At 46.6% G+C, this 14,262-nt stretch overlaps 1 protein-coding gene across 1 annotated transcript in view; it reads right to left on the bottom strand.

Annotated features, from left to right (window-relative positions):
• Positions 1-493: 493 nt before the first annotated feature.
• Positions 494-14,262, bottom strand: part of LOC8029565 (mannose-P-dolichol utilization defect 1 protein) — a 60,043-nt gene continuing 46,274 nt past the window's right edge. The window contains exons 5-6 of the mRNA XM_029981942.4: positions 3,055-3,237; positions 494-627 (exon numbers count right to left, since the gene is read on the bottom strand). Coding sequence (XP_029837802.1) covers positions 574-627; positions 3,055-3,237 — 237 coding nt within the window. The 3' untranslated portion in view covers positions 494-573. The remainder of the gene's footprint in view (positions 628-3,054; positions 3,238-14,262) is intronic.

The following is a 14,262-nucleotide window of genomic DNA, read 5'->3' on the forward strand; positions in this document are numbered from 1 at the left end:
GTAACGAGGTAGTGGGTATGTACCAAAGCAAAATTTCCTTTCGCGCGACTAAAGTAAACAAAAAAAAATTCACACATTTAAAGAGATATTGGTATCCACAAAGGTCGCAGTACCGGTTAAAGCTACGTCTCGCACTTATTTTGATTCAGATGCGGATCCAAGTTTCTACAGCTCAAATGAAAGAAATGCATCTATCATGTTTTTTTTTTTTGTTTTTTTTTTTAAATCAAGTTTTTACAGCATCATCCGTAGTCTGAACAATCCCGAAGAATCAAGGCAACAAATAATCCTCTTCATGCCCGAACCTATATACTCGGGATCAGAACCAATATGTTATAACAATATATCATCCCAAAATATTACTCAACAGATAAACGCTACAGAAATTTTCTTATCCGTTCAATGGTGTTACCAAATAACATTCGGGTATTTATTAACGTTAAAACATAAAGATAAAAAGATATTAATATAATTATTAGAAGAAGCAACAGAGAACAAAAAAAGTAGTTCAAGAGTCCGTCGGCCAGCAAATGCTCTAAAAGGCGAGGCGTTCTTGGAGTTATGTCCCAACTGCTATTTCTTCTTGTCTTGAACTCTCTTGTTGGTCACGTCCCAGTAGTAAAGGACCTGTACAGAAAGACCACAAGAACTCGAGCTTATTTTTCGCGCTCTCAGAACACAGTGAATCGATGAATTAACTAGTGATAGACCGAATCTGCCGAACTTCAGATTCGGCAGATTCGGCAAAGACTCGAAGAAGATTCGGCAAAAATTCGGCATATGTCTGGGCACGTGCGGAAACGTGACGGGGCCATGGATTGCAAATGGACGCCGCGCGGATACCATCGTACAGTGTGGTACAACCAGCGGTTACGGCGAAATGTGCAGTAGGCAACATGGTAACTGTGCGTTTGAGAGGCTTTGCGAGTGTGGTTCTCTTCAATATTTTCTGCCTCAAGAACGGAAGATCAACCGGTAATTCACGCACACGCAGTGCACTGCGCAAGTGACAAATGATGCGGTACATTCTGGATAACGTGATTTTCATTTGACCTTTCCAGGGATGCAAGGAGGGAGTTGAAACATTGACTGACAATTACTTTAAAGCACTCCCCTGAATTATAACAATCCTCTTTTCGGCTCACAAGTAGGTTGTGGCAAGACGAAATAATATTCCGTTTTAATTAGCGTTATTTCGCAGTTTTCATGTATATGCATATAACTAAACACAGAACTATCATGCTCGATGTTACATATGCGACCCCATCTTAAGTCTTTCCATCTTCTTAAACGTCCATGTGTGTCCTAACAATATAGAAACCGGCATCTTAAAGGTTAAAACGAGATGTTGCGAATATGGGAAGCACACTTTCGTGCAAAGCTGACGTCAAGTGGCTGAAATCGAAAAACACGCATATTTACAATAATATTTTTATCTCTTCTGGTGAAGGCTCAGCAACCGTTGCATTCGTTTTCGCACACAAAACGGTGACTCCCAGAGAAAGTAAGAACGCAGAGTTATTGCCTTTATTTTAACAATGTGAACACACTTGCAGGCTAACGCTGAAGAGGCCTCAAAACCGAAACTGTCGTAGCGTGATTCGTGACTGCGCACCAACCACGTTGGCTGCGCAAGTTACTACCCAACATCGTTGTCACTGCACTTCTGCAAGACGTCAGAGCAAAATTGCCAGCAAACACACAAAAACGACACCGATACAATTATCTTGTAGAATATCACCTTATTTAGTAATAACTGTGCCAATAGGCATTACATGTTGCATTTAAGTTAAGAAGAAAAAAAAACGTAAACCTTTTTTCGCCAGGAAAAACGAAATATCAATGTTAAGTCTGGCTACAGCGTATTTTTGCCGAATCTTCAGAAAAGTTCGGCAAAGTTGGGCTTTGCCGAATCCCGAGATTCGGCGCCGAATTTTTGATTCGACAAAAGTTCGGCCCATCCCTAGAATTAACCTCAAGTCATTGCGTATTTCAATACTGCGAGCTCGTACGTACATATTGGGGAAAAATATCCGACAAGTTTCACCGAAAATTTCTAAGATTTGGCAAATTTAAGCATCTGTTAAAATACTACAGGAACTAAAAGCGCGCAGTACCAGAGCACATTCCCTTTCATGATCAGTATACCATCGCCACAACTACCGCCGTTGGCGTTAAAGTTGAAAAAGTACGCCTAGTTTTAAATAAAAATTTGATATTTTTTTCCATATTCAGGTGTTTTTTTTAATAATCCTTTGTAAGCAACAAAAAAAAAAACAGTTGGCTTTTCTTCTTTTTTTTTTATATAAATTTTTAGTTCACGAGTGCAGATACTTTCTTGCCCAAGGATGCACCTCGAATGCACAAACTTACGCGCGGCAGTCGCAACTGCCAAAGCTATGAGTTCGAGCGCCCTCGCTGCGGTAAATCTTAGAGGATGAAACGGAGGACAGCTTCAGCCACAACGCGCCCACGGGGGCGCGACTTGAAAACGTAACTTTCTGTAGGCCCTCCACATAACACGCTGGGCTATTATAAATGAATCTAGTGACAATCTATCATGGCCCAATCGTACTGCATAAATAATATTAGCACACTGTAAATACCTCAAGGGGAACGAGCGGTAAACATACACAAAGGGACATAAACTAACGAAGACAAAGGAAGACATAGACGGAGACAGACATACCCATAGACAAAGACACAGAGACGAGGACATAGGCAAAACATATCCATAAACGACGACAAAGACATAGCCATACCCATAAACGAAGACAGACGAATGTACACGAATTGAAAAAGATACAGACAGACGTAGACGAAGACACAGACTTACCCATAGATGAAGACAGAGACAATAACATAGACGAGGAACGACAAAGACATGGACGAGGACATAGACATGCCCATAGACGAAGACATATAGTCATAACCATAGACGAAGACACAGACAGACATATAGACAAAGGAATACGTATGGCTGAAACAAGAAAAAAAAGGGGGAAACGAAGGGACCAACAGGAACTAGGGGACGAGTGTGGACACCTGACTCACCTGGGCAAAGATGCAGAAGTTGGCGACGGCTGCAATCATGAAGGTGCCCACCATGAGGGCATCGCCAGTCTCCGTCACCGATGTGAAGATGCGCGCCAAAGCGCCGAAGAACAGCAGTCCCGAGGTGATGGCCGACAGCTGACCCGTGTGCCCGTTCCGATGGTTACTCCACACCTGCATCATCTGGAAAGTGGACGGCACGGAGTCGGTCAGCACGTGGGGGACTTCAGTTCCCGTATAATGTGCCCTTCTTGTAATTAGACAGAACGGCCAGTGAAGAACAAGTGCAGACACTCGTACTACTGGCTTCAACTATTTGTCCTTGTACTTGCTGAGATCTTTGCTTCGCGACTATAGAGCAGGGGACGGCAACCTTTTGTTGCAGCGGGTCAAATCGCCGCGAAACGGAGATTGCGAGAGAGAGAGAGGGGGGGGGGGGGGGGAGGGGGGGATGGGTTTGAAGAAATAGACGAAAAAAAAAAAAAAGGCGGTCACACATAAAAGTGATATGAAAAGTCTTGATTCAGGCACACGTAACATAAGATTGCTCGTTTCCTTTCTCAGTAAGATTTTGCGTGTTCAATATTGCTTGTCAAGATGCAAACATTCACAATTGAACTTTTACCCAGAGTCGTAAAACATTTTGGAGGCGCTCATATGTCATTCGCAAGAACTACGTTTTCACTTCAGTCTTTATCTGGAAAAAGTATGTTCGCTGATATATACGTGCCGTGGTGAACTCCTCGATCAAAGTTGCTGCAAGACTTCGTAGATTTGAAAACTTTAATTCAGGAGAGCCAGCGGAAAACTTGACAAAGTCGTTCGCTACAAATGGATTCTTGAGCTTATTGCATGTTTGGGGGTCATAAAGTTCAGCGAATTATATCTGGCCAAGCTCTTGAACGTGTTCAGAGTTGATGCGGGAGGTTATACAGGGTTTGCAACTAAACATACCCTTTGTCCTTGTGTATGGGGGGGAGGTTGCTGACCCCTGGTATAGAGAATCAAACACCACTAATTCATGTTTGTGAGTTTTATAGTTATATAACACAGGCGACGTACGCCACGTGATGATCCGAGACCCCGTAGGGACAAACTAACGACAACTGATAAATGACCTCGGTGAAAGTTTCTACGGATCAGGTTGATGCATTTTCCGCACGGACTTGATTCAATACTCCATTCATTCCTAAGCTAAGAGTACCATGGTCATACCACGCGCGAAGTGCGAGGTCAGGTGATGAAGGGGAGGCGGTTAATTGGTCCGGCAAATGCGTCGCTCCCACCCCACTGTCAGCTTAGGAGTGAACGAAGTATGACGGTCGAACCTATACCACCTCAAAGAGAAGCCTAAACTGTTACCGGCAAAACAGCCATTGTCTTTCCGTTTACACTGAATTGACAAGACGTCCATAGCACAGAGCCCGCGCATGAGATGCTACACGGCTGAAGGCCACACCTTCAGAATCTTCCAATCACACGCATTGTTGACTAGGTCCAAGTATCAGCATCGTCCATATATGGTCGTTACCGCCCAAAAGTCCTGGTGCAAGGCCAGGACGGGCCTCCTTAACCAACAACCACCTTTTTTCCACGCAACAAAGCACACACAAAAAAAAAAAAGAAGAGACGAAGAAGAAGAAGAGGAAAAGTCGGGTCAAAGGTCGGAGCTGGACGTTCGGAGCACCAGGTAACCCAAGTCCACGCCAGGCAAACCGATTGCCGAAGCGGAGGACCACCGCGAGGACGGAGAGCCACGCACAACGCCGACCGAAAGAAATCGTGTCCGCGCAAACACAGTCGACCTCCGAACTCCATTCCACGGCTGCGCACAAGACTCGTTGACCATGCAAGCGTGCGGGAGGGCATCACGCGCCTGCCGCAGCTTCACACTCATTTCTCAAAGCTCCGCGTGCGAGTAAAGCAAACCAGTTGCGCGGGGAAAGCCTGCTCGATCTTTTCGCGTAGGTGTCCTGTATGGGAACACCACTGATCTCCCCCACTGGCGATTTCCACCACGTGTTTTCGAACCCACTTTCGATACTTTGCATTAAGACCACCCTGAGCTGCGAAGATACGATTCCGTCGAGAAGGCTGGCGAGCGAACCTGCCGACGCAGCTTTCTATTCTGGCCGCGAGGTGCCGTCGATTTCGGTAGAGTCGCCGATAGGGGGCTCGATGGCGCTTAGCTACTGTCCAAGCCGGGCGCGAGCGACGTCACCGGAAGTTGGATGCTTGTTCCGGAAGTCAGTTGTCTGCTGGGCTTCTTTGCGCGTTCGGTCGATGTCTGGGTCCACGCTTTCTTGCCGTTTTTTAAACTGGGTTTTAATAGCCCCTTTTAGAATTAGACCCTAATGATGAGGCGTTTGAACGTGGGACATGTAAATTTGATCAACTAGAATCTCGAAATTTCCACACATCAAACGACTTCCCAGGACGCTTCTCGGGTATGCATGAGCTGTTATTGCGTAACAAGCAAACTCTTAAGATAAAAAGGAAAAAAAAAAAAAAAAAAAAAAAGTCGTGCTTTTTGAACATTTTGAACGCTCGGAAGACTTGGAGAGCCTTTCAAACGTTCACTTCCGGGACAAGCCATTTACTTCCGGTGGCCTCATACCTGTTTGCCCAACGCACCACCCAGCTCCCTATAGTGGACATCAGTGTGCTCTGGCAAAAAGTTAATTCCACGGTCGCTAAAACACCTCGTCTTACTGCCGAACTATTTTTCTGGTGCTAAACTACCATATGTTACCATCGAACACAGACCAGCAGACTGGTTTGTGCTCGAACCATTTTTGCAAAAAAAAAAAAAAAGTCATCTGGACACGAGAGATTAACGGTAAACAACGTAAAATAAATTCCCCAGCCGACGCCGATCCCGCACAGGTCGAGACCCGTATACGAGACGCGGATCACTTTGACCTATACCTCGATTGAGCTAAGCAGCGAACTCGGGGGCACCCCCACTCCTCCATACGGGCCGGCCAAGCGTCCAAATTAGACTGTTGCTCTTCGCTCTTCCTGTTTTTGCTCGTCTGGCGCCCATCCCTCGAGACGCTGCTCCGTACACCAGAGAGAAGGCCCGGCAGAGACGCGACCAGCCGAGGAGCGATACCTGGGCCGATTAATGAGGCCCGCCGGTCGGGGCAATCGTAGCCGCGCGGCCTGCTAGTAAGGCACGGGCTCGCCGCAATCAAGCCATCGGCTGGTCCGGCCCCTCCTGCACTCGAATCGGTCGTCTCTCTCGACGGGGCCCGCATCCTCCGCCGGACCCTTGGCGGTGAGACACGCCTAGCCGGACCTTCCGCATCGGAGCCAGAACATATTCCAAAACAAAAAAGGTCTAAACAATAAAAATAAATAAATAAATAAACAAAAACAAATTCTTGATGGAATTTTTACGAATATTCCGGATATATTTACAGCACTACTTAGGAAACATCGGAAAATCATTTCCATATATGGTTCCTTCGTATTAAGCTAAGGGAACTTTACCACAAAGAATCGTGCTACCTTTCTTTTAACTTGGATAAAAAAAAAAAAAAAGAATCGGGTTCCGCATTCGTCACAGCACGGAACTCCAAGTTCAGCGTTCCGTATACGCGACGTGGAGCTCGCGCAGCCCCAAGACTGCAGCGACGGCGCGGACGTTCCATCGATCTCGGCCGAGGCCTGCCCCGCCCCCCTCGCTGTGCCGCGCTTCGGTGGACGGCGGCGGCGGACACGCCCCCTCGCCCCCGACTCGCAAACCCGGGGGCCCGCCAGCACGGATACCGCGCCAGTTCGAGCACGGACCACCTTCGACGCACCGTACAAGCACAGCGACAGCTTAAGAAATGTGCGGCGTGGCAGGTCCCGGGCTCCGCGCAGCCAATACGAATGCAGCATTAGCCGATCACAACGCCGCACGGTCCCCGGTGCGACTCGCTACCAGCGAGACGGGATAGAGACGTTGTCAGCGACCGGAGCTTTCTTCCGGAAAATGCTGCATCATGCCGCTTCAACGCGGAGTGCAAGTTCGTCCGCTTTTTTTGCAGCGGGTGACGTCAGAAAGCCGAGCTCTGATTGGCTCGGATTGGAAGGATAGTGGGCAGACCTCGAGGCAGCTTGCTTTCAGGTCTACCCACTATCCTTCAGTCAGAGCCAATCATAGCTCGGTATCTTTCTGACGTCACCACAGCCCCTGCATAAGAAGCAGACGGACTTCGGCGCCGCATAGACCCTTTTCGAAATTCAGTCTGGCAACTTGAATCGCTATCAACTCAATGTCTGGCAACTTTGATCGGGATCAGAGCATATCAGTAGAAAAGTAAGTGAAGGAAACTGAGAGGAAATTGCGGGAAGAGAGAATGCAGGGGAAATCAGCTTTAACAATATACAAGGCACAAAAACTAGAAATAAAGAAGGAACAGTTGTATGATAATTCATTGGAGAGCTCATTGGCTGTTTAAAGCTAGAACGGGGGTGCTAAGAACGAAAACGTATAGGGCTAAATTCCTGGAAGTAGACACTCTGTGCGACGTAAGCTGCCGCGAAAGGGAAATTATAGAACATGTAATTTTAAGGTGCACGGGGCTTCGTCCCACCCTGTCGGGGGAGATGACTACGGATATGGAGGGGGCACTGGGATTCGCAGACATGGATGGACGAATGGATAAGGAAATAATTGCGGTAATTAAGAGCAGACTGGAAGATTGGTGGAAAATATCTAGGGAGGGATGAAAAAATATATAAATAAGCGATGGAAACACTTAAAGAAAGGGGGGGGGGGGGGAGTTGTGTTCGAACAAATTTTAAAATAGAAGGGATGACGAAATGTTAGGCTAGGTGGCGCAAGCTCCCGCCCGTTACAAAGGGTATACCCATTACCATTCCTCCATCCGTGTATGGTATCTGTGACAGACTAATAGAGGCCTTTTTGAGGCTGACGAAGGAAGAAGTTGAAGATACTAACGAGCGGAGGATATGGGACGCCTGTACGTTCGAGACGTCAGTACAGCACGACGCACGAATTGGATGCAACGGTTGCGCGAAGCGTTGACTTCGGAGTGTCGTCCAATCGATCTCTTGGCCCAAGATACTCTCTAAAGCCTTTTGATGGCGAAAATTGAATCCGGGGGTTTATGGGTCGCAGCTTTGTACTGTCAGTTCTTGTGTTGACCCCATCGAGACCGAAACAAATCAAGAAAGAGTTACGAGGCGATCGAAGAAACAATATTCTCAACTATGACGTGTGAAAATAAAGGTGCTCGACGAAATAGTTTCATGACCGCCATTATAACTTTTGTCGAAAGTGAATCCGCTTCTTGGACCACCAGATGGCACTGTATTTTGAGAAGGGTCCACCGTTCCGTTCGTCCCTTTACTCTTACGAGACATCTACGGATTTGTAAAATAAAACAGTTATAGGTATTAGATTTCTTTTTCAATATTGTTGCTCGATAAAGCGGTAAAACGCAACGTATCTTCTTTTCTTTTTTTAAAGTTGGAGTATTCCATGGATTTGCTCCGGCATGTGTCCCATCGTAGCCCGCTGAGTATGATTTTGCTCGATCTGTTGTATTTGCTTTCAGCAGTTCGGTCAACGCAACCGAGAAAATTGTGTTGTCAAATCTTATCGTGTTTTTCTCTTTAGTGTGTGTTTCTTGTTTACTTTTTTATATTCACAGGAAGTGTGCATATATATATGCATGCCCGCTCCTATCATAGTTCCATCAGAGACTGATACTCTTTTGAAATAAATAAAATAAACAAAAAGAAGCGCTCCAAAGACTCGTTCACACTGCGGCGTGTTTGACTGCATATACGGCGGCGAGTCGTTGCCGCGGTAACCAAGCAACACACTGGTAACTCGCAGTCCTATAGCTTTCGCAACAAAATCGAACGCACAGTCAATACTCTAGTCTATAAACGAGCCTTTAGGCTTCTCAACATTTACTTGGAAGTCCCTCGCGTCGCCCGATTGCCATGGAAACTCGCCGTCGAATCTGGACCCAGGCGCCCACCGCCCAACGTTTATCAGAAGTCTACGTGAATAAGGTTTAATCCTATTCTGTTTACCGCACGAGAAGTAAGAGACAATGTTTAACTTCCCGAGAGAGAAAAGGGGGGGAGGGGGGCAATAAAGAAAGAAGGAAATTTAGTTACCGGCTACTTGGTTAGAACTTATATACGCCTACTTATATACATTCTGCTTCAAATTAAGTTCGACCGCTGACAGCGCAAAAAAAAAAAAAAAAAAAGCGTATTGTGGCGGCGCTTGTCGACGTTGTGCTTTTGATACCACCGGAGTAGCAAAGGCACAAAAGAAGACGAACGCCACGACGAAAGATTTTTGGCACCGCTTGCTTGGCCCCACAGGACCGTGAAGTTTTTCTTTAGGTCGGATTTAACGTGGAACGGAGTAAAGAAATTCCGTTCATTTGTCTTCGCACTCAAACAATTAACTCGACTCGTGGGGAGGTTTCTAAACTTAAATCTGCAAGCCAGTCGAGACCGCCGTCCGCAACATGAAGTTCTTTGAACAGCTTGCTGCAGTTTCTGCCAATGCGGAAGAAGCGACTAACGGAAAAACAACAACAATAGCAACACGAAACAGTGCCATTGCTACCACTGTCCCACAGAAAAAACATCTCTGGAGAGGCGAGCGGCACACCCCTTCCGTGTACCCCGCAACAGCAGGCACGTAGACAGGGGGGGGGGGGGGGGGGGCATGGTGCCCGGGTGCCCCCCCCCCCCCCCCCGAAATCTTCCATTTTGCTGGGGCCGCCTTCTCCTCCCCTCCCCCCCCCCCCCTCCCCGCCCCCCGAAACAAAATCCTGGCTACGTCCCTGGTCTAAGTACAAATATAACTAAATAAAATTAATGTATATATATATATAAATCACGCACGTAGCCAGGATATTGTTTCGGGGGAGGGGGGGGGGGGAGGGGGGGGGGCGCCCATGTCAAAATGCTGTATGAGGGGGAGGGAGGAGAGAAGGCCCCAGCAAAATGAAAGATTTAGGGGGGGAGGAGGGGGGCGGGCCCATGGGCCCCCCCCCCCCTCCCCCCTGGCTACTTGTAAGCGTAGTTGTCAAAAGGTTTTCTTTCATTTTCCTATTCCTGGACAAACAAAACTGACACGGTTTAATATTTCTTTTTGGTTCGGTTGCGAATATTCGTATTATATCGGCAACACACTGCTATAATTGCGACATCAACAACAAAGAAACAAAGGTGATGCAGAATTTTGTTTCTTGCGCACAGAATAAAGCGGAAAAAGTAAATCGCCCCTCGGCAAGATCGTTCTCAGCGGCAACGAGGGCAGCACGTCTGGCCACCACCACCCCCGCGTGCTTTTTTTTTTTTTTTTTTTTTGGGGGGGGGGGCGGAAACGTGCGCCAGGGACCGCTAAGCCCCCCCCCCCCCCCCCTTTCCAGAAAAATATTACACGCACAATACAAAATAAGCAAAAAGAATATGTATAAAATAATTACACGACATAAACATTCAGCTGTACGCGGCGGCGGCGGCGGCGGCGGAAACAAAGATGGCTCGGACGAGGGAGGGAGGGGAGAGACAGAGTCATTCTCTTCGCAAACGGACGTTTGTTTTTCCACTAGTCAAAAAAAGAAGAAAAAAAAAAAACAGCCCCTTCGGTTTATACGTAAATGGAGTTTCTCCGACGCACTTATGACGAACGTGCGGCGGCGGCCACCCACGCAAGCCGCAAAGCGTGAGCCGTACAGCTTACCCCCTCCCCCGACACAGACGACCACCCCCGCGGAAAACGTATAAAACGAAACGTGATCGGATAGCTAAATAAAAAAACAAGATGACGAAAGAAACGAGGAGGACAGCCTTAGGACGACGACGACGAAGACGAGGGCCGTCCGCACTTCTTTCCGGGGCACGAAAAACGCATTGGTTCCTCGAAATTACCCCCGGGGTTTTCACTTTCTCGCTTTCCCGGGAGGCGGCGCTGGAGTCGGCCGCCCGAACCGAGGAGTGCGAATGTGTACAACGTCGCCGTCGACGCCGCCAGAAATCAGGCGATGAAGACCGAAACCTCCGACCGTCTGTGCTATCTTGCAGTCCTCCAAGCCGTCGGAGAGACAGAGAGAGAAAGAGAGAGAGAGAGAGAGACACTGAGAGAAACAATTTGGAGGTGCGACAACCAAATTGCGATCGAGAGATCTGAGCAGGGGTGTCGCGAACTCTTCTCGAACCTGAAGGTCGACTGACTCGGCGAACCTTCGAACTTTTCGCGAAATCCGACGAAGTTCCACTTTAAAAAGTTTGCGAAACAAGTAATTCCTGAACTGGCTTCTTTATACACATGTTATAAAAAAAAAAATATTACAGATTGTTACGAAGCACTAAAAAAAAAAAAAAAACACACACACAGTTAAGCACGTTTAATTTATATCAATAGACACCTTTCGAAATACTGCCCTCTGTCAGCAGAGATGTGGAATCCTTGCATAATGCCAGACTAAAACTGGAACGTCAAGGCACACTGGAAAAAACACCCGCAAAAAAAGGACACGATGGCAGTGACATTGCACTTTCGACGCTGTTTGATCGACTCGTCGGCTCGTAGTGTTGACCGCGCTCCGACATTCACTATCTTATCGAACGACTTGCACGTTCCTCGATGCAGTTGTTCCGCCAGTGTGCAGTGGTTCCGACCTTCTAATAACCGGCAAGTGACTTTAGAAATAAGTCTATTAAATAGCGCGAACTAGAAGAGGAAGGAAAAGGCACAGATACCACAAGAAACAATGAACAAATATGCCTATACTTCGTCTCACCCTACGATGGACTAAAGGCAAAAGCCACGGGCCGCCAAGTCCAATCACGTTCCACGCTGAACTATGACACTACGGCTCAGCACTGATTAGGGGTGAACGAATGATGCTCCGAACCCCAAAGCGCTGCATCATTTCTATAACTTCGACACCGCAAAGAGCCTGCACGTCGCGGCTTATTTTTGCAATTTAAAGTTGTCGAGTCACTCATTGCTATTCAATTCGAGCCACTGTCCGCCCATCCCCATCAGTGATACGAGACGCGGGCTCCGATGCGTGCCTCGAAAAGAAATAGCACACAATTTCTAAGTGGCTCGTGATTGGATCTGTCGGTCTATAGCTTTTGCCTTTAGTCCATCGTAGGGTGAGACGAAGTATAGTGAACTCAATAAATACTGCACTTTTTCTCCGCCAGGTGATGTCAACTGGTTGTCAATTTTCGTGCATGGGCGCGAAAGCCGAACTTAAGTCGATTGTCGAACTCCGTATTAGGCGTTGCGAACCCAGGCTATAGCTTCGCAACCTTGAGTGACGAATATTCGATATTCGTCACTCAAGCAGAGGCGACAGCACCCGGCGGAAGAGACGCGAAGGAGAGAAGCGAGGAGCCACCGCCGCCCAGCCGACGCCTATCCAAGTGTGCGGCCTGGCGGCCAAAATGAGAAACAGAGAAAAAAATGATTAAATGCACGCGGGTCGAGTAGCGAATCCAATCGTGTTGCGTCGTCCGAATGTGTGTCCATACGGGAACTCACTACCCAGTCACAAAGAAGGAAAGAAACCGTGGTACAACGAAACACTAACACGAGAAAATTTGAGTAGACGGAACGCTAAAGGACGGCATTGAACTTCAAACAAACTTGGACGACTTTTTGTTTTTGGTTGGTTGGCGTTTCTCTTTCGCTCGCTATTTTGTTCCTCGGCTTCGGCGGGGGTTCGTTTGCTTTCCACCCTGTCGAAGGTGTGGTAGAGAACCGTGAACAACGCGGTCGTATAAAACATCCTGTCGGCGTTCAGATACATGTAGACCTACCAAGAATCGACTTAAAAAAAAAAGAAGAGAAGGAAAAAGTTTACATCTATATATATATATATAAAAGAAAAAAAAAAAACAGCAAAGCGTTTTTTGTATTTTCGCTGTTGTTTCTACGTGCGATCGCAAACCGGTGCTGAAACTACCCTCTCCCCCTCAAAAAAAAAAAAAATGTTGTTTTAGTGTGATGCATAGCACACTAAAGTCGAACTAACGGTCTCAATATTTACGAAGGGCTTGATAACGGTGGGATATGACTAATTAAACACCTAGAGCACGTAATAAAAACTACAGAAAAAAAAAAAAAGAAACCGATGTTTTGCAATAGGGCCAACAAAAAAAAACGTTTTTCTTTCTTTTTTTCTGCAGTCAGTAACACGTACATTAGCTAACTTAATAAGTACTACCACACTCGCCTATCAAGCTGCTCGTGAAGTTGGTATCGCCGGTTCGACGTGAGTGCGCTGTACGCAGTGTTGCCAGATTGGGCTATATATAGCCAAATTGGGCTACATTTTTTTCTAGTTGGCGTCAAACTTTCGCCTTTGGCTATGTGGCTATTTTTTGGCTATTTCTAAGGGCGCGGCGAACTCTTGTCGAAACTCAGGTTCGACGTCGAACTTTGAGGTTCGACTAGTTAATTTTCGAACTTCTAGTCAGTTTCGGAAAAAAAATTGTTTCTCTTTTGGCTAGTCGAGAGGAGAGAGAGGAAGAAGAATGGCTTCAAACTTCTACAAACTTCGGGGTTTTCACAATGCGCAGAGAAGCAGTGCTAGCAGAGTTCAAGCGGTCTCCCCACAGCACAGTGAAGCAAATCGAACAAACAAATTGCACTGTTTTTACAGGTCCGGTAGCGCGTCTTCTACCCGGACGTAGACTGGACTCTCCAAACGCAGCTTTGGTGCCCATTGCGAAAATTCTTAGGCATCGCCAACTTTAAGAAAACAAACACAATAAAAAATAGCTTGAACCGGAACGGGGGACGCTCATATTCTACACAAAGAAAAATAGACGGGTGGGTTATTGGTAAGAACCTTAGATATAGGGGGTGCTAGTTTACAACTCCCAGTTCTGACTGTTCTGTTTCTACATTATGTTCTTTTACTGTATGATTATATCTCTCGGGCTTCACAATACAGCTGTCCACGTATGTTTTCTATTTCTGAAAACCTACGAAGGATGGATAATTGTTTCACAAATTTTCATCCTTCTGAAGCTTTTATATATATATGTATATATCAAGGGACCTAATGTAAACAAAAAGCGGCGCATCTGAGGGTTGAAAAAAGAGAATTTAACGTGTTGTTTTTTGCGCATATGAAAAATTGTCAATAAAAGGCTTAAAAGTCGTTGTTTTTAGTCTTGGCTATTTTGGGCTATATT

This window comes from Ixodes scapularis, unplaced genomic scaffold (genome assembly GCF_016920785.2).
Source record: "Ixodes scapularis isolate PalLabHiFi unplaced genomic scaffold, ASM1692078v2 PGA_scaffold5__190_contigs__length_132052651, whole genome shotgun sequence".
NCBI classification, from domain to species: domain Eukaryota; kingdom Metazoa; phylum Arthropoda; class Arachnida; order Ixodida; family Ixodidae; genus Ixodes; species Ixodes scapularis.